The sequence below is a fragment of the Prionailurus viverrinus genome, chromosome B2 (genome assembly GCF_022837055.1).
Source record: "Prionailurus viverrinus isolate Anna chromosome B2, UM_Priviv_1.0, whole genome shotgun sequence".
Lineage (NCBI taxonomy): Eukaryota > Metazoa > Chordata > Mammalia > Carnivora > Felidae > Prionailurus > Prionailurus viverrinus.
Window position 1 is genome coordinate 49,543,378 of NC_062565.1, and position 18,879 is coordinate 49,562,256.

At 40.1% G+C, this 18,879-nt stretch overlaps 1 protein-coding gene across 9 annotated transcripts in view; it reads right to left on the reverse strand.

Moving 5' to 3' along the window:
- Positions 1-18,879, reverse strand: part of PKHD1 (PKHD1 ciliary IPT domain containing fibrocystin/polyductin) — a 490,229-nt gene that overhangs the window by 233,170 nt on the left and 238,180 nt on the right. For all 9 annotated transcript variants that reach the window (XR_007152423.1, XR_007152424.1, XM_047860172.1 and 6 more), the window contains 2 exons: positions 8,732-8,909; positions 7,133-7,328 (listed from right to left, as the gene is read on the reverse strand). Coding sequence is in view for 7 of the 9 variants with exons in the window: in XM_047860172.1 (XP_047716128.1) it covers positions 7,133-7,328; positions 8,732-8,909 (374 nt within the window). In the remaining 2 variants the exon portion in view is untranslated. The remainder of the gene's footprint in view (positions 1-7,132; positions 7,329-8,731; positions 8,910-18,879) is intronic.

Genomic DNA, 18,879 nt, shown 5'->3' on the forward strand with positions numbered 1-18,879 from the left:
CTCTACATTCCAGCTTAGCTTGCCCTATCTTCTACACCCACCTCTTCTCCCAAATCTATCTTGCACACCTGTATACTCCTGCTCTGTGTCTCCCTCCCTGTTCAGCAAACGTAACCACACACCCCAGAAATTAGCCTTTTTCTCTTAACCATTGAGAATTACTGGTCCCTGGTAGCTAAAGCTTGATTCACAGGACCATACTTCCATCTGATTTCAGCTTCACAGGGGCAGCAACACAGCCACCTTGGCCCTTTTAACACAGGATCTTTTAAAATCCTTCACAGAAACATATGAAAATCCTGTGATCATCTTTGAGTCTTCCATTATCCCCAAAAGCTTTCATTCATGGAAGGATATAAATTTTTTTGGGTGTAAAAGAACTTATTCAAGACACAACATGGGGCCCCTGGGTGGCTCAGTCGGTTAAGCGGCCAACTTTAGGCTCAGGTCATGATCTCGCAGTCCATGAGTTCGAGCCCCGTGTCGGGCTCTGTGCTGACAGCTCAGAGCCTGGAGCCTGTTTCAGATTCTGTGTCTCCCTCTCTCTGACCCTCCCCCATTCATGCTCTGTCTCTCTCTGTCCCAAAAATAAATAAAAACGTTAAAAAAAATTTAAAGAAAGACACAATAGACATATCTAATATCTACATTAACTACAGTCCTGAGAGCGCAATTAAACCTTCATTAATTAACTCAGAAAACAATAATGATTGTTATTGTGACTCAGTGATGCCTGCCACACTTGTATGGGGCATCTGTCATGTCCTGGATTCTGTGTAGATCTACAGAAGCAGAACTTCCAAGGGAGGGCCTGGAAACAAGCATTCCAGCTGTTTGCCCATGAGGCATATTTAAAAAGCCTTAAAAGGGGCACCTAGGGGGCTTAATCAGCTAGGCGTCCAACTCTCGATTTTTGGCTCAGGTCATGATCTCATGGTTTTGAGGCTAAGCCCTGTGCTGGGCTCCATGCTGGGCATGGAGCTTGCTTAAGATCCTCTCTCCCTCTCTTCCTCTGCCCCTTCCCCCACCCTCTAAATAAATTAATTAATTAATAAACAGACAAATATTTTAAAAATAATACAATAAATAAAATAAAAAACCCTGAACTGAGGAATTTTACAACTTCTCTCAAAAATGTGGTTTGTTCTCCGGAGCAGGTGTTCTTAGCAAGTAAGGAAAGATACCCAGATAAAAAAGAGATCCCTGTGTTCACATTTCTTACTTTTCATCAGTTATACCAAAAATTTGCAGATCACATTATATTCTCAAAATATAAAATGTGAGGTAATGATTTTAGTAGCATCATTGTTTTACTTTAATAGCTATGAATGTTACTGAATTTTAGAAAAAGCAACTAGGTCATTGAACCCATGATTTTATGGATATTATTGCTTAAAATGAGGTTAGGTTTTAAAAATAAGACAGTGCAGGAATTGATTTAAGACAAATCTTAGGAAAATAAAGGTACAAGAGGCATAGGATGTGACAAATGGTGAAGATGGTATCCAAATACCTAAATTTAGGAAGTATAGAGCCCTCAATAAGTACAAGTTTTTCCTATAAATAGGGGGGAAAAGAATTGGTTTACAAGGGTACACACATGAGCTTGTATTGAAACAAACCAACAACAATGGGGCACCTGGGTGGCTTAGTCAGTTGAGTGCCCGAATTTGGCTCAGGTCATGATCTGACAGTTCTTGAGTTCGAGCCCAGTGCTGGCCTCTGCGTTGACAGCTCAGAGCCTGGAACCTGCTTCAGATTCTGTCTCCCTCTTTCTCTGCCCCTCTCCCCACTTGTGTTCACTGTCTCTCACTCAAAAATAAATAAATAGACATTAAAAAATACCCCAAAACACTAGTATACTAGAAAAAGCACCAAACTAGAGTCAAAAAGGCTGACTTTGAATACTGGTTGTACTACCCATTCCCTACATGAACTAGGGCTAGCCACCAGCATCCCTAAGAATTAGCTCCTTAATCTGAGTGATTCCTAGAAAAAGTATTTGATTCTGACTTCTGAGTTTTCCTTTCTTGCTATTTTCTTTCCTTTTCTCCTTTTTTTCCTTCCTTTTCCTTTTGGAAAGAAGTTTCTTGCAACGGACAGGCAAAGTCTCTTTTCATATCGCCAGCTCCTGTTCCATTCTCTATATTTTTGCCATAAAGGTTAGTGCAGGTCCCCAAAGTCAATCCTCTATATTACTGGCAAAAATCCTTGGGGATCTTTGGGGAATGACTTTTCTATAAGAATGTAAATTAATTTATTAACTAGAATGCTATGGATTGCCTTAGAGGGCCTCAGCATGGGAATGGCGGCAGAGTTTCAAAGGATTATGATTCTGCTCTGCTTATAAAAACCTCCCAAAATGCTCGGGGGAGCAAGTTGAGTCCTCTCTCCTCCGCAGATGCTAACAGAATTCCTTCCAAAGGAGTTGTTGGGGGTCTTCTGGACCAGCTGAACAACAGAAGGATGTAGGCAGCAGCCTGCCCTAATCCCCGAGCCCTGAGCTCTTTGAGAAGACAGAAACCCAGGAGGTACCCATGATCTCCTGGCCGCAACCTCAGGAAGACAGACACTCCTTATTTTCAGGATCTCCCAGGTTAACAGCATCTTTTCTGAGCCTTCTGTATGATGTGACTTGACTTCTTCAGGACAACTGGTGCACACAATAAGATCCATCTGCCTTTCTATCTACAGCCCTCTTGCCCTGGAACACAGGCCCGGCTTCTTGCCAAACAGCCTGCCTTTATCTTGGCGAGGGGGCCGTTTGGAGACAGGCACTGGCCAGCCTGGCTAGACATGTCTTTTTTTCCATCAGATCAGAAGAAGGTGGTAGGCAGGAGCCTCTGCGCCTCGCAGGCGCTGGCTCAGCTGCCGCCTCACACAATATCCAGCCCGGCTGCAACTCTGCTGCGAGAGCGGGGCTGTGTGAACCCGGGAGGGCAACTGTGAATGGCTCAGCATCTGACATGAATTTATCACCGGCTGCTGGGTGGGTGGAGGAGAAAGCAAGGGTAAGGGGCTATGGGCGTTTAATGCACCCTGCCACAACCCAACAGTTTGCCCTAAAGAGCCTTTTCATGATATAAAAGGACAGGGTCAAAAGTAAGTTGACCCCTGACAGAATGTACAATTATTAGGAGAGGACTGTGCACGAGCAGCTGCTGGAACCCCACTGGCTCCGCATCGGGCTTCCAAGAGTCAGAATATGAATAATCAACTCAAGATGGTTTCCTCCACCCCTCTCAACCCCCATCACCTCCCCCCAGCCTTTTCCTCCCTTTTGGGGCAAGTCCTATTATATTCCTACAGGAAGAAGCATAGCCCTCCCTAGCAGCTGCAATAATTGTGTTCCTATTGTGATGAAGGCCTCCTCCCGGCCACCCCCCTACAAGTGGCCATTGTGAGTGGAGAGTCAGTGATTATACGCTCCGCCTGATGCTTTGGGGGGACCCAGCTGCCTGAGTGCTGACACACGAGTGTGCGGAAGGCCAGGGCGGGGCAGGGTAGGGGGCTGGTAGAGGTGGAGGCAAGTGGTCGGGGGATCCCGCGTCTGTGAGACGGGACCCTGACACACCAGACCTTTTTCATAAGTCAAGCCCAGAACAAATGAGGCTTTATCAGGCCCCAGTGATGAGCAGTCTCATCTCCCTTTGAAGTGGAGCTGAGCATGGGGTCTAGCAGCCTTTCCTCCTTTGGACCAAGCAAACATCCTTCTTTTGATATGCTACATGCTCATTATCTCTGCCCCATTTAATGATTTTTGATTGAAGGGTGGCGGCTGGGATGCCAAGAAGATCGTTAGAGAGGCTCCATCCAGCCAAGCCTGCAAGAAAGGCTCTCCTTGTGCCTGGGCCTAAATTTGGAATTTCTTAACAGTGTGCGCTTGTTCTTAGAGGCAGATAAGGGCTGAGCGTGAAATTCTTAATTAAGCAATAAATAGAGAGTGGGGTGTCAGCAGATGTAGCCAGTAGCCATGGCAACGGGAATCACATGGGCAAGAGAGCTGAGACTAGATGTAGGCCTCAGGCCTGGGCCTGACTGACAGCTGAAGAATCCTACAAAGCTTGTAAACCAGATTAATTAGCTGACTAATTATTTCATAGCGTTAATGTAACTAAAAAATAAAAATAGTTAACCATGAACTGAAACATCCCTGGAAAAACAGCAGGGAAAGAGGCAGTGGGGAACTGGCTCTGGAAGGCAGAGACGGGAGCTGCTAGTTCATCAAATCGCGTAAACAGAAAAAATGGGCTTGCTGGATTTGACTCTGACTCTGAAAATAAAAGAACGCTTATCCTGCAGTCTTCCCCATTCCCAAGCATGTCATAGAAGTTACAGTTTGGAACCATTTGTCACCATTTCTCACATCAAACGTTGCTCCTCATGGTCCTACCACAAACTATAGAACACGAGTATTTTGCTATGGTCTGTTCCACAAGTGGCTTATTAGGCAAAATTCTCAGGGGCTTTAGAAAGGCAACCTTAACCAATCTTCTTAAAAGATATGTTTAAATGAGCTAGGTTATCTTATTCTATGGGTAACAATTGCTTAAGTGGTATTAAATTTCGAACACGAAAACAATATATCATATATGTCATGTTATCATGAATCTCAGTTATCTTATAAAATCTAGTCAAGGAAAATGGAATGAGACCGTTTCAGAAAGGTCATGACATGTACGCTAAGTTCAAGGTATGTGGCATTGCTAATCTTCTAGGAAAAAAAGAAAAAAAATCTAGAGAAATAATCTACTGAGAAAATGTGTAGTAAAGTAACAGGGTACACTAATCACATTTGAAGATATCTGGGTGTTTTGTACCACAATTCCAAGAGATAAGTAGATATTCTTAACCTCGTCGTATACTTGAAGCCACTGAGACATGGAGCATTTATAATTGTGCGCCCCAGGTGAAATAGCCAGCCACTGATTAAAACCCTAAACCGTAAGCTCTGGCCATGAGCTTTCGAAAGAACCTACATCCCATAAAGACACATTTGCTAAAGAAAGACAAAACTTGCCTTCACAGAGAAGAGCAATACTCTCAACATGTATTATGTGTGCAGGACTTTTTGGTTTTTTGGCACTGGGGATCAATGAGAAGTCTTCTCCCACAACCCTGCCTAGCACTCCCCACCCTATTTGGTCAGTGATCAATGATTATTTAGTAGGCAGCACACTCTAGTGGGGAGAGCTATAGCCAGGAGCTAGAATGCCTGGGTTCTGACTTTTTTCTTTTCTCAACTGAGTCTAAGATGAGTCAGATATCTTCACAATCACACACAAAGCAGCCAAATGGAGGAAACAGAGATAATTGTGATTTTTTTTAAATTTCCTATCCTGAGGGATGTGTGGTAAGGTTGCAAACAAACAATACAAAAGATGGTCCGCTTAGAAGTGGTCAACAAATTAATGAAACACAGCCAGCTGTCAGTGAAGCAGCACTCTGAATGCAAAGCTAGCCAGGAAAAGGAGCATGGTCTCTCCATCCCCCACCCCTGGCAGGAAATTCAATGGACCTGAAAGAGGTCAAGCAGTCTCACTATGATAAAATGAAACTTCTGTATAAACCACCCTCTCCATATAATTTTTTTTTAATATCAGGAATATGTCCACATAAACTGTGAGGTCTTGACTTATGTTCTCCTCTTAGACGAAATATATTTTATGTAAATTATCCCAGTCACATGGTCCAAAAAAACAATTAGGACCCAGACCTATAAAGTCACGTGGTCCAAAAAAACAATTAAACGGAAGTGACAAACTAATCGGCAAAGAGCCAGAACACTATTGCTCAGGGTCTTGGTGAGGTACCAGCAGCAACTACCTCACTGCCATCATGGCCTTATTAGCTTTCCAGCAATAATGCAAACTTTACGGAAAGGATATCCAAAATCATAACCAAACCCACCCAATCCAACACAGCTGCACAGGACACCACCACCAAGGAGCAGAACAAGGCTCAGTTCCCCCTGAATCCTCACATCCTCACTGGACCGCCCAGAAATGAGAACAGAAGTAGCACCAGCCACCTACCCACCCATTCACTCAGAGGATACAGGTGGCACAAATGACCACAGAAACCACTGCATAGAGCACTGGGGATCCTCCTAAGGACCTACAGTCTCCATGTTTATTAATCAACCAACTAACCCTCTGTGATTTCCTGTCCCTTTTCCAACTCCTATCATTTAAAGGTGGAGACCCTAGGTTATTCTGATACAAAGAATTTTGTTAATTAATAAAGGCTATCTACCTAATAAAAATGTTTTAAACTGAAAAATGCATCTATATCATATATACGCTCATATATGCACACAGCTGTACATCTATATATATAAATATGCATACTTACACAGATGTGCACTTAAACCATATATGTGAATAAACAGCTTACTAGTACAACTTGCCATTAATTCAATAAATAAGGATAGCAAAGGAGAAGAAGATCTGTAGTTGCATGACTTGATTTTCTTTATGCCACAAATATTCCTTTACCACATTTGGTTTATGTGGCCATTTAAAGTTTGCAGTTCATGAACAAAATCTGACCAATAGACAAGACAGACTCTTCACAAGCATGCTAAGAAATAGAAAAAACAATTTGAAATTAAAATTCTCTTCTAGAATATATATCAAGTGAACCTTGTCACAGTTAAAGTTTATGTCACCTATTTGCTCTTACTTAATGGCTGCATTCAGCTTTAGTGGTAAAACAGTCTCAGGGATCTCTGTCCATCCTGAGTTTTTATAGTTTATGGTTGATCAAATCAGAAATAAAATTTGAATGGTACAATTCAGTGCAAATAAAATATACAACAATCCATTCGGCAAAGACTTACAAATACCAGAGAATTAACCATACTACCCTCTCTGATGCTATTAAAATTTAATAGTCCCTGAGCTCAAGTGTAGATCAGACTCTGTGGATATATGGCTAGGCACAAGGAGAAGGGACACGGAACTCAGGACAACTGCCCAAGCTGTCAGATTTCAGAGTCCAATCATTTCACTGCAACACACGGCTCTCCCCTCCAGTTCCTCATAACTTCATACCACAAACGTTTAGAATTGGAGAGTGAATGGTGGTTTCCCACTGTGTGCCCTCAAAATTCTCATCCAGTTATACTTACCCAGATAGGTGAGTTGCCTCAACTGGGTATTGAAGAACCAGTCACAACCTTGGTCCTGACCAGGTGATGGCAGAGATGGAAGGGACTGCCCTACCCGACTCCCACACCTTATGAGGATGTCAGGGTAAGGCCACGAGACTGTGTGCACGAGCAGGAGGTAATTCCCAGGCTCAAAGTTGTCAAACGTTGCTGAGTACTTTAAGTGAGAGAACAATACAATAATGCTCATTTAATAAGGAAGGCTTTCCCCAGAAAATAGATACAAAGAAAGCAAGTGGAGTAGGTTAGAAACACAGCAGTTCACACCCAGACTACTCTTCTTGCAGAAAATAGGCTTATTTAAATCCACTCCATAATAAATTCGTAACCAGATTACAGAATCTTAGAACATGAGGACGGAAAGACTCTATAAGTTTCTCTTGTTTAACAACCTCAACTAACAGAGAAGAAAAACAAGACAAGTGAATTGACTTGTCCCAGGTCAAACTGCCGTGAGATACAGAGCCAGATCTAGAATTCTTTTCTACTTTTTCCCATCACCTAAAGAGGCAGGCAATGATAGGAGGGCCATCCATTTATAATAGTAATAAGCTAGCACTGTTGGAGTATTTGCTACATGCTCAAGTTCTATTCATACCAAGACATCCAATCTTTCAACAATTCCCTGTGTTACTATTACTGCCCCACAGCACAAAGCAGGGGAGTACTGCACCAGGATAGACACAAGGGTATTCACCTCCAGAGTCATCATTCTGCTGCCTTCACCTCATGAAAATTCTCCAAGATGTTCTCCTGGGAACTTCAAGGGAAGGAAATAGCTGTCCTTTCTGAGAAGGTAGGGGAAGGGTGGGAAGGGTTGCTAGAGAGAGGATCAAAGGAGATTCTGCCTTAAACTATGTCCCAAGTCAGACCTGATCTCATGACCTTAAGAAGAATGTATATGAGGAGACAGGAAGAAAGAAATGCATTACAAGGAAGAAGATGAGAATAAAGAAATCCATCGGATTATCTTTTTTTTTTTCATAAAAATGCACCCACTTTCCACATGGCTATTCCTATCTTGGATGCCCCTTACCATTGGACTCTTTCAACCAACCCCAATGAAGGTCCAGACCTTCATGTGCAAGTTAATCCTTGACCACAAGATGGCAGTATGCAATGTAAAAATGTTTTGTTAAGACATTTTCTCGGGCTACAAACACTTCTCCCTGGAGAAAATTGGTTCTCCAGGAGTAAATTGGTTCTTCTCCCTGGAGAAGATTGGTTCTTAATCCCTAATATTATAATAATATAATTCTATAGGAGGCTTAGTAGATGTTTTTCATTGTATTAATAAAGTTAAAATTTCAGGTATAACCATTCTGTTATTCAAAGTAAGATTCAAACAGATTCAGAAATTTTCAAGTTTAAAAAATAAAATAAACAATAACCACCATATCTTATACTCAGTTTACATTCACTAGGCCAAAATGCTGTGGTGGTTTTAGTTATCAGTACCAGAAGATGCTAATACCTGCAAACGGCTATTTCACAGAAAAAAAAAAAAGATAAGAATCCCTGGGAAATGGTCCATACCAGTAAATGAATTCCTGGGGTTACCTGCAGAGATCTGTTGATCCAAGGGTTCTCAAACTGCACTGAGTAAGTCTCTTGATCCAAGAGCAGAGCCATCCAGCCATAAGGGTTAGACAATGTGTCATGTACATAATTGACTATGGTTGTCTTATTTCTGCTGTCAGTCATGATTAAATCATAAGGAACATCTGGAGCATTAGCTCTAGGGTAGTTTAAAAAGAAAAAAAATGAGTTGTGAGTTATTTGTCCATTCTGGATCTAATCCACTCCTCTCCCATCAGTGGTAATTCATCTTCTATTCTTCCCATGTGTGTCTTGAGCTATCTTGTCTGTGTATCCATGGAACTTTTAGTAAGCACTCTGTGGGTCAAAATAACCCAGTGGAAAGACATCACTGGATCATTAGTGCATTGCACTGGTCTAGTGGGTTGAAGGTAGTAATACTCAGATATGAGGCCACTAATAAATGCCATCTTAATGACTTCATATAGCCAAGAATATATAATAGTATTTTCATAAAGAATTGTCCCTGGGCTGATTTTTGCCCTAGACCAATTTTATCAGCATCAGAAAACATATCATATAGTTATTAAATATTTTTATTGGGGCAATGACTCAGACCCAGAACTTAACGTGCCTAGACTCTCAGAAGCCCACCTCCAACCACCTGGTAAAAATGGCTTCAGTAGCCTTCCAATCACCTTCCCCAGAAAGAAGAGATGACCTGGCTCCTCTCCTGCGTGCCTGCACAATTCCCAGTGCTTACTCCCACCTAGTGCTGGATTTTTTTATTTATTAACATAGACTGTGAGAACTTGAAGTTAGAGATATTTTCTCCTTTTTAGTATCCTCTACTCTGGCACAGGGCCGACACCTATGGGCACTCAAATGATGTTTATTACATGAAAGAAGAGTGAATGGATGAACTCTCTCCAAAACAGCTGGTGCCAACTTCCTAATTTATATAAAGCATTTCTAGAAGTGCATTTTAGCAAATGAGGAAATTGAGGCAGAGTACAGCAAAATTATTATGAATGTCACAAGGTAGAACTAGAAATTAATTAATTTCTACAAATTATACAGAAAGTGATTTTTAAGACTTCACTAGAACATAAAAAGATTTAGCCACATGCTAAGACCCTAAAAGAAAGTCAAAGTGGACAGAAAAAAGAGGCAAAAGTAAAAAAAAAAAATCAATACACATTATGACTGTCCTTCCCCCTTCGGTTTGATTTTCATGAGAATCTTCAACTGTGGCATTTTGCTGCAGGCAGATAATTAAATTCTCAAACTAGAGGGAAATGAGACAAAGGAGGATGTTGGGTTTTCAAAGTAAGGTGTGGCCTGAGCATATCCAAAGCCAATTTACAATCCAGTGCATTTTATAGAAAGAAAACTGTTTTTAGTGTTAAATGCTTGGGTACTATGGTCAAATGGGTATAAATTGGGAATCTATATTTGCATATACTAGATAGATGAATTTGGGCAAATCACTGACCCTCTTTAGGATTTAGTTTGCTTTTTCTAAAATGGAGGCAACAACAGTATGTATCTTTGATATATATCTACTGTGAAACTTAGAGATAATATATGTATTCAGTCATCACCACTAAGCCCAGTAATATCTACTCACAGCTCATTTAAAAAAGAACCTCATATATGCCAGATTTGCCATTCTGTACTATTTATTTTAATGTTTAGCAATGTATCCACGGTATTTGGTCATTTAAAAACACACTCAAAACTTTTCATGGTATAGATCCTTGGTCCAGGAAATGCAGTATTTTATACATACTTCTTGTAAGAATAAATGTGTTTCTTTCATTCGTTAATTAATAAAATGAAAGGAATTTAAAAATGCTCAGAAATTTGAGGGAGAAAGAAAACTACTCTTTCCCCAGGTTTTCCTATGCAGCATTAACTGAACCTTTAGAAGTTTTGGAGGGGGATTTTCTGTCCTTGGGCTTGGGATATTTAGCATTTTTCATATGTATATGAGGATTCAGACTGGAACTAAAGAACAATCCTAAACTCATATTTTTAGAATGGACATAAAGGTCATCTATCCTAACTTCCAATCTATTGCAAAAATTCCCTCCAAATTTCTGCCTGTCCCTTCCGCTAGTTATGAGACATTCATATCCTCCCATAGAAGATCATTACATTTATGGAGTTTATTTTTACATTTTAATCTTTAGGCAATCTTTAGAAAGCTAACTTTTCTTCCTTGTATTTTCTAGCCATTTGTCCTCAGTCATCATGACTCTCTATGCCTCCAACTAAAACCGTGCATCCCAGAGTCCCAGGAGATGATCCAGCACAATGTGGCCCAACCAATGCATTTTAAAAAGTCTTATGAGAAATAAATGTAAAACAAATATGTTAAGAAGAGATAAAGTTGGAACCAAGAAATACCAAAGAGGTAGAGAGGTTGGCTGCAGCAGGTATAGTGATCAGTATGTAAAGTGGGATTCCTCACAGTCCACAGAATGATTCTGAGTATTTGAGATTCTGCAAGTATCATGGTTTCATGAGTTCAAACCCTGCATCCGGCTTTATGCTGGTAGCATAAAGCCTGCCTTGGATTCTCTGTCTCCCTCTCCCTCAGCCACTCCCTCATTCACTCTGTCTCCGTCTCTCTCAAAATAAATAAATAAACTTTTTAACCAATCAATTGGGGGGTGCCTGGGTGGCTCAGTCGGTTGAGCGTCCGACTTTGGCTCAGGTCATGATCTCACTGCTCTTGAGTTTAAATCCTGTGCTAACAGCTGGGAGCCTGGAGCTTGCTTCAGATTGTGTCTCCATCTCTCTGCACCTCCCCTGCTCTCTATTTCTCAAATTTAAAATTTAAAAAAAACGTTAAAAATTCTAAAAATTAAAAGAAAAATCAACGGGGTAGATATTTCCACAAATGCTTCTTAATTTCAGTGATGTGGCCCCAAGAATCTTCCTGATAATTTTGACTAGAATTAATTCTCAACTTTCTAACAGTATCACATTTATAAATCAATATTTAGGGTACAATTTCTCCTGGTTCTATTGTTTGTAAATCCAATTATTGAAGGAGTCATTTTTTAGACCATACTCTCCATTTTCCAAAAGCTCTTATAAACATGACCTCCTCCTCAAATATTGTAAACCCACTACATACTAACATTAATTCAGTTACGTTTGTCTCTGGGACAGTTGTACCTTCCTTCTGATGCCTTTGTCCTTCTAAGCAGCATCCAATAATCTTATGCTAACTGTCTGATCAACCAGAGACCCATCATAGCACATTGTGATACTAAATTATCCTTTCCTCTTCCTTCTTCATGCATTGCCCTGACTCTCCCATGCCATTCCACCCATCTCAACTAAAGCTTACGTGGGATGCAGTTTTACAGGTACTCATGGGCAGCACCATCTTCGTGTAATTCAATCCATGTAGAGAAGGAGGTTATCAAATATACCTTTATTACAACTGGTAGTGGAAATGGTGCATTCCGAAAACAAATTTAAAATGTCAAACACCCATCTCCCCATAGGCAAGATGCCTTGTGTTGACCATCACTGGGGGCCAAAACTCCAAAGTCAAATCATCTCCTATCCTTCTAGGACAAATGCCAGAAGTGACAATGGTGGGCTCTTCTGAAAAGCACCAAAAGAACATCAAGACTCGAAGAACACCATGAAGAGAATTTACCAACCATAATGACTACAATTTTCACTTGCCCTAAATAGCCACCAATTTCCCTGTGCCCTAAATAGCCACCAATCTCCCTCTCTTTACTGTTAATGAAGCAAAGGAGCACAAAAGTATTTCTAATTTGGAGGAGCCAAGGGAGTCTGCATGGGCCATTAGCAGCAGAGAGCTTCATTACTAGGGGAAGAAGTCTCTCCCTGAACTTCTCATGGCTTTATGTGCAAGAAATCAGGAGGCAACCAGTCCATTTTAAATGTTAACCCTTACCTCTGCATCAGCAACAGCTCTGGGTATAATCAAAAAGACAAAAGAACTACAAACCATTCCTTTCCTTTTCTGGTTCAAAGGGGTGCCTTAAGTTTTATTCTTTTTTTTTTTAATAACAAAGCTTGTTTTTAATTAAGGGATATTTTCCTTTAGAAATATAGCACTATCACTTGATACAACTTCCCAGCCTAAGTACCAATTTAAAATACTAGTCGCATAAACAGTTTTGTAATTTAGTGCCCATATACTGTGTAGAACTGTTGAATGTATACTGCCCACAAAGGATTTGTTAGGCAATCAACAATACCAATGAGAACAAATATTAACTCCCTGGTTTGTGTTTACCATTAGCTTACTTTTCCTGAGGGTCCATATCTCTGTATTAAGACAAACACTGCATTGAGCTCTAAATGCTCTCAATTCAGAACAATTGTGAAATAAACCCCTTGTAATTACACATCTCCTAAGCCAGACACATCCTAATAACTAGCCTCAAATGGTGCTGCATCTCTTGAATATCCGTGCTTACTGCTGTCATTCTCATCTTTTACTGCACAAAGAGGACAAAATCGAAATTTTGAGCACAGCCAACATTTTTTGTGTGTGACAAAGCACTGCTTGAGCACCCTTTAAAATACATTGAGCTCATAACAAGTCTCTGTCAGAAATCCATCATCCTACCTCTGAGCTGGCACCATCCAGTAATATTTTATATGTATCAATAATTTTTATATACCCTTATTAAGAAACACCTAAAAATATTTCTCCTTCTGAGTAAGACACCTAAAAAGAGGAAGAAAGCCACATTAAGTCTTTGCCCCAAACTTTTAATAATCCTCGAATTCACAGGGGTGCCTGGGTGGCTGTCAGTTAAGCTTCTGACTTCGGCTCAGGTCATCATCTCCTGGTTTGTGAGTTTGAGTCCCGCGACGAGATCTGTGCTAACAGCTCAGAGACTGGAGCCTGCTTCAGATTATATGTCTCCTACTCTCTCTACCCCTCCCATGCTCACGCTCTCTCGATAATAAATAAACATTAAAAAATTAAAGAAAAAATAACCCTCATATTCACACACAAAATAGAACTGGTAAGCAGAGAGGAAGCCATATGATTTAATAATCCTTGTCTTTCTGATGGGTGTACCCCAACATCACTCCATCATGACTTTGTGGGTCTCTATTTCTGTTTGTCTTTTTTCAGAGTTGGCTGAAGCAATAATAATGTATTTTAGAGAAGCCCTGGAATCAACCTAGTATCTCCTCAAAGGTAGTGTCTATAGTTTTTACAGCACACTTAGGACAATACTTCTCATTATATATTAATCTATGAAGAGAAGAAATAGATGCCAACTATCCTACCTAAGATAATCCTTCATACACTACTGCATCTCTTCTCTCCATCTGTTGAATTCAGCCAGAATGACTACCTCAGAACATGTGAATATCACCATTGGAGTTATGCCCTCAGGGAGTAAACAACCACTTGTCAGGGATATTGAAAAACAATGTTACTATATATCAGGTAGGGAGTTAGACTAAGAAACTTGTCTTCCTGGGGGGCCTGGTTGTCACAGTCGCTTAAGCAGTTAAGTACCTGATTTTGGCTCAGGTCATGATCTCATGGTTCATGAGTTCTAGCCCCACATCATGGGGCTCTGTGCTGATAGCTCCTAGCCCACTTCTGATTCTCTTTGTCTCTTACTACTCCTCCTTTGCTCACGTGCATATGTGCACACATGCTCTCTCATAAACCAATCAATAAACAAACAAACAAATTTATCTTCCCTGTTCTAAACACACACACATACCAGGGGCTGTGGTGGAACTGACCAATGCTTACTCATGAACTTTGCCAGCCACTCAACCCAAGGCTGTGTTCAGTGACAGCATACCTACCATCAGTAGGAATGAATAGGTCATAGGAGAGTATTTTCACCATGAAATGGGGCAAATGCTACAAATCAGGGCTTTTTATTCTAGAGAGCTAGTTGTTAAACATTTACCAGCACACTACTGTGCCCCTTTATTATTCATGAAATTTAATAACCATGTAGTATTGTTGATGATATTTCTCAGTCTGAGGTCTGTTATGAGTTTTAGATATTTTTCTATTTTATTTCTGTAACCTCTGCTGATAAGAAAGGATAATACTTCTTGGAATTTTCCTGTCTCACTTTTTTTTTCTTTTGAGGACTGAAAAGATACCATTAGCAATGCTATGCCTTTATCCCTAGGAAACAGAGTTAGGCGATTATTAAAGGAAAAGCTAGGCCAAAATTTCCATTTGAACTCTTCTTTACTTTTGCATTCACAGAGGCAGGGGGTGCCTTATACTTTGAACACTGACACATTAACAGCAGTTACATAGGTAAAAACTGAACGCAAGCACTACAGGAGAGGATATTAAGCAAGATCTAAGAATCAAGGTGATCAACAAGAACTTTAACCTTTTCTTTTCCAGAAGTAGGAAGAAAGAAAAAGAAGGTATTGGGGCACAATGAATCAAAGAATGTCTTCAATGACTCCAAATTCTATGATTAGCTGGAAGGTTTTGCTGGATCAGTAGAACATCACATAACTGTTGGAAAGTATTCCTTATTTTTGAAGAATTGGATTAAGTTACATTTGAGCTTACTTAATTCCCTTGCCAGGCATTTGTTGCTCAGAAACATAAAATCGATAGTATTTTATTCAGTTAGCAGTATATTTATATGTTGTTTTGTAAATTACAGCTGTAAAATAGACATAAAATATGTGTTTTTACAGATGACATTTATTAAGTACTCACTATACGCCAGGCAATGACCTTGTGAGATAAATACCATTATGTCCATTTTATTGATGTGAGAACTGAAGCAAAGAAAGTAATTTCTCCAGAAAAATACTTCTTAGGAAGTGGGGGGCAGTTATGACTTGTACCCACAAATAACTCTTACTTCTCTATTCTTTAGTCTTTTAAAAATAATTTCAAATACATGCTTGTGTCCTAACTATTTTATGTACATCTTATAAATTTAGAGGGACTGGTTGGCCAACCTGCAATGTCTTATAAACTCTTTTAATTTGTCCCACACTCAATAGAGTGAATGATTAGAGAAAGACCATGGTTTGATTTATTGATATTTGAATAATTCCATGACAAATGAAATACCTGTAGAGTGCTCTAGACAACGACGATGACGACGACGACGACTACTACTACTACTATTACTACTACTACTAATAGTAATAATAATTCCCAGGTTGTAATTGTGAGGGTTGAGTTCCTATTCTCCCCATTACAACAATGCATCTAAAACACCAGGGAAAGAAAATAGCTGCAACTGCAGGCAAACTACTAATTCAGTAGGGGTGGGTGGGGGTAGAGAAAAGAAGGAATCAGATGTTGAAATGCATCATCTGGCCAACTGGAAGCTTCAGGAAAGCAAAAGCCTAGAAGACATTATAAAAGAACATTCTTAAATATTACATGTTCCTAGGAGTTTGGAAATAAAGACAGGATGGTATTTTAAACTTGGGTCTCCAAAACAAAAGTTGAGTGCCATGAACTCCTCATAAACATGTCCTAACAGGGAAATGGACAGTAAGGACATTAGAGGAAAATTTGGGGAAGTCAATAATTTTTTTGACTTACATTCATTTATTAAATACTAATTTTATTGAGTCATTATGTGTTCAGCATGATACTGGGCACTGTAATTTGAACAAACAAACAGCTAAGCCCTATTCCTGCCCTGTTTACCATCTACAAGAGATGGACAATTTATAGAGCTATACAGGACCTTTGAGTATTGGGCAGAGCAAATATAGATAACCAACACACAGCAGGGATACCAAAACTTGTTCAGGAAACTCAGGGAAGCTTACTCAAGAAAATAACCTTCATGCTGAGTTCACGGAAACTGAACCTTATGAACTGAAAGGCACAGAGAAGTTGAGCGTGGCTGAGGCATGGGATGTATGGAAGGGATGGCAAAGCACTGAGCGATGATGCTACAACTATAAACGGGGAGCAAGTCATGAAGGACCTGTGAGACAGTAACACTGTGGGATTGTCTTTGAGAGGCATTGGAAGCTCTTAAAAAGTTCTAAGCAAAGGAATGAATGGATGGCAAGACCAGATCTGCATTTACAAAGTTCAAGGATGAGGTCACAGCAAGACAGCAAGCTAACAGGCTGTTGTCATCCAATAGGTGAGAGAAACAGAGTGGGAAACTTGGGATGGAGAGAAGTACAAAGACTGAAGAGGGATTTTTTATTTTAAGAGATAAAATGGACAGGACTTGGCAGGTGATGTATGTGGAAAATGAGGTAAAAGATGAGTCAAGGATGACTCCACGCTTCTGGTTTAGATGACTGAACCATTTGCCTGAACACCCAGGAAGACTCAACATCCAGAGAGGAACAATCTATGGATAAAGAACAAAAATTCAGTTCTAACAAGTCAAATTTGAGATGGCTAGTATATACTCTAGTGGAAACATTAAAGCATTTTTGCTCAACAGAAATATAATAGAAGCCATGAACACAAGGCACAAGTATAATCTTAAATTTATAGAAGCCACATTAAAACAGTAAAATGAGGGCACCTGGGTGGCTCAGTCAGTTGAGCATCTGATTTTGGCTCACTTCATGATTTCACAGTTCGTGAGTTCAAGCCCCACCTCAGGCTTCACGCTGTTAGTGTGGAGGCTGCTTGGGATTCTCTCTCTGTCCCTCTTTCTTTGGCCCTTCCCCACTTGTACTCTCTCTCTAAAAATAAATAAATAAACTTAAAAAATATTTTAAAGTAAAATGAAACAGGTGAAATTAATTTTAATATATTTAACCTACTCTATCCAAAATACTATTTCAACATAATAAAAATAAACAAGTTATTGAGATCTCTAGTTTTTTTCTCTGACATCTTAGAAATATGGACTATAATTTACTCTTACAGTACATCTCAATTGGACTAGCCACATTTTTTTTTTTAATTTTCTTTTTTCAACGTTTATTTATTTTTGGGACAGAGAGAGAGCATGAATGGGCGAGGGGCAGAGAGAGAGGGAGACACAGAATTGGAAACAGGCTCCAGGCTCTGAGCCATCAGCCCAGAGCCTGACGCGGGGCTCGAACTCACGGACCGCGAGATCGTGACCTGGCTGAAGTCGGACGCTTAACCGACTGTGCCATCCAGGCGCCCCTGGACTAGCCACATTTTAAGTGCTTCGTAGCTAATTGTGGCTAGTGGCTACAACATTGGACACTGCAGAACATCAGGGCAATTGGATAAATGGGTCTGGAATTCAGTAGAGCAGTATAGACTAGAGGAAAAAAGTCTGGAAGCATCACTCTATGTTTAACTGAAATGGTAAAGTAACCCAGATCACCTCGGAAAAGTGTAACTTGAGAAGAAGGGAAAGTGCCGCACAGAACCCTAACAAACATTAACGTTTATTTTTTTAAGTAATCTCTATACCAACATGGGACTTGAACTCACAACTCTGGGATCTAGAGTTGCCGGCTCTACCAACTGAGCCAGCCAGGTGCCCCAATGTTAGCATTTAAGAGACAGGGAGGAGAGCTTATATCAAGGAGATGTGGAAGGAGCACACAACAAACTCTTGGTAATATTATCTTTGTTCCATGTAATTATCCCTATTCTGAAGAAAACATCTATCTAAATGTAGGGGAAGCAATACATCCAGGAACGACGTGAGGCACATCATCATGATGGGACCTCTGGAGAAAAACAGTTGCTGACCTATTTTTCTGAAATGAGGTCCTGACTTACACAACGGGGCTAACACCATCCCTGTTTTGTCAGGAAAGATGGAGTTGATAGCATGAGTCTTGAAGTAATAGAAGCTGGGAAAAGAACACTACCCAGAAGATCTGTAGCTCCTATAGAAAGCATGTTTTTACAACTGGTGAGAGAGAGAAGCAGCAGTCATGTGAACGAAGCACATTGACATTTTAACAAAACATAAACTAGACTCTGCCTTGGAGAGGGTGGGAATTTCTTCTTCCCCTGATTATAAAGTATTATTACCAACTTTAAATATATGCATATATCTCTGTCAACTCAACTGTTATGGTTCAAGTCAGAGGAAATGATAAAAAAGGAAGTGCCACAAACATGAGTACACATCAGACCTAAATAAGGTAGTGAGAAACAGAAACAGAAATACAAGGTCTCCAATGTCAAACAAAAAACTTACAGTGGAATTGGACCATGG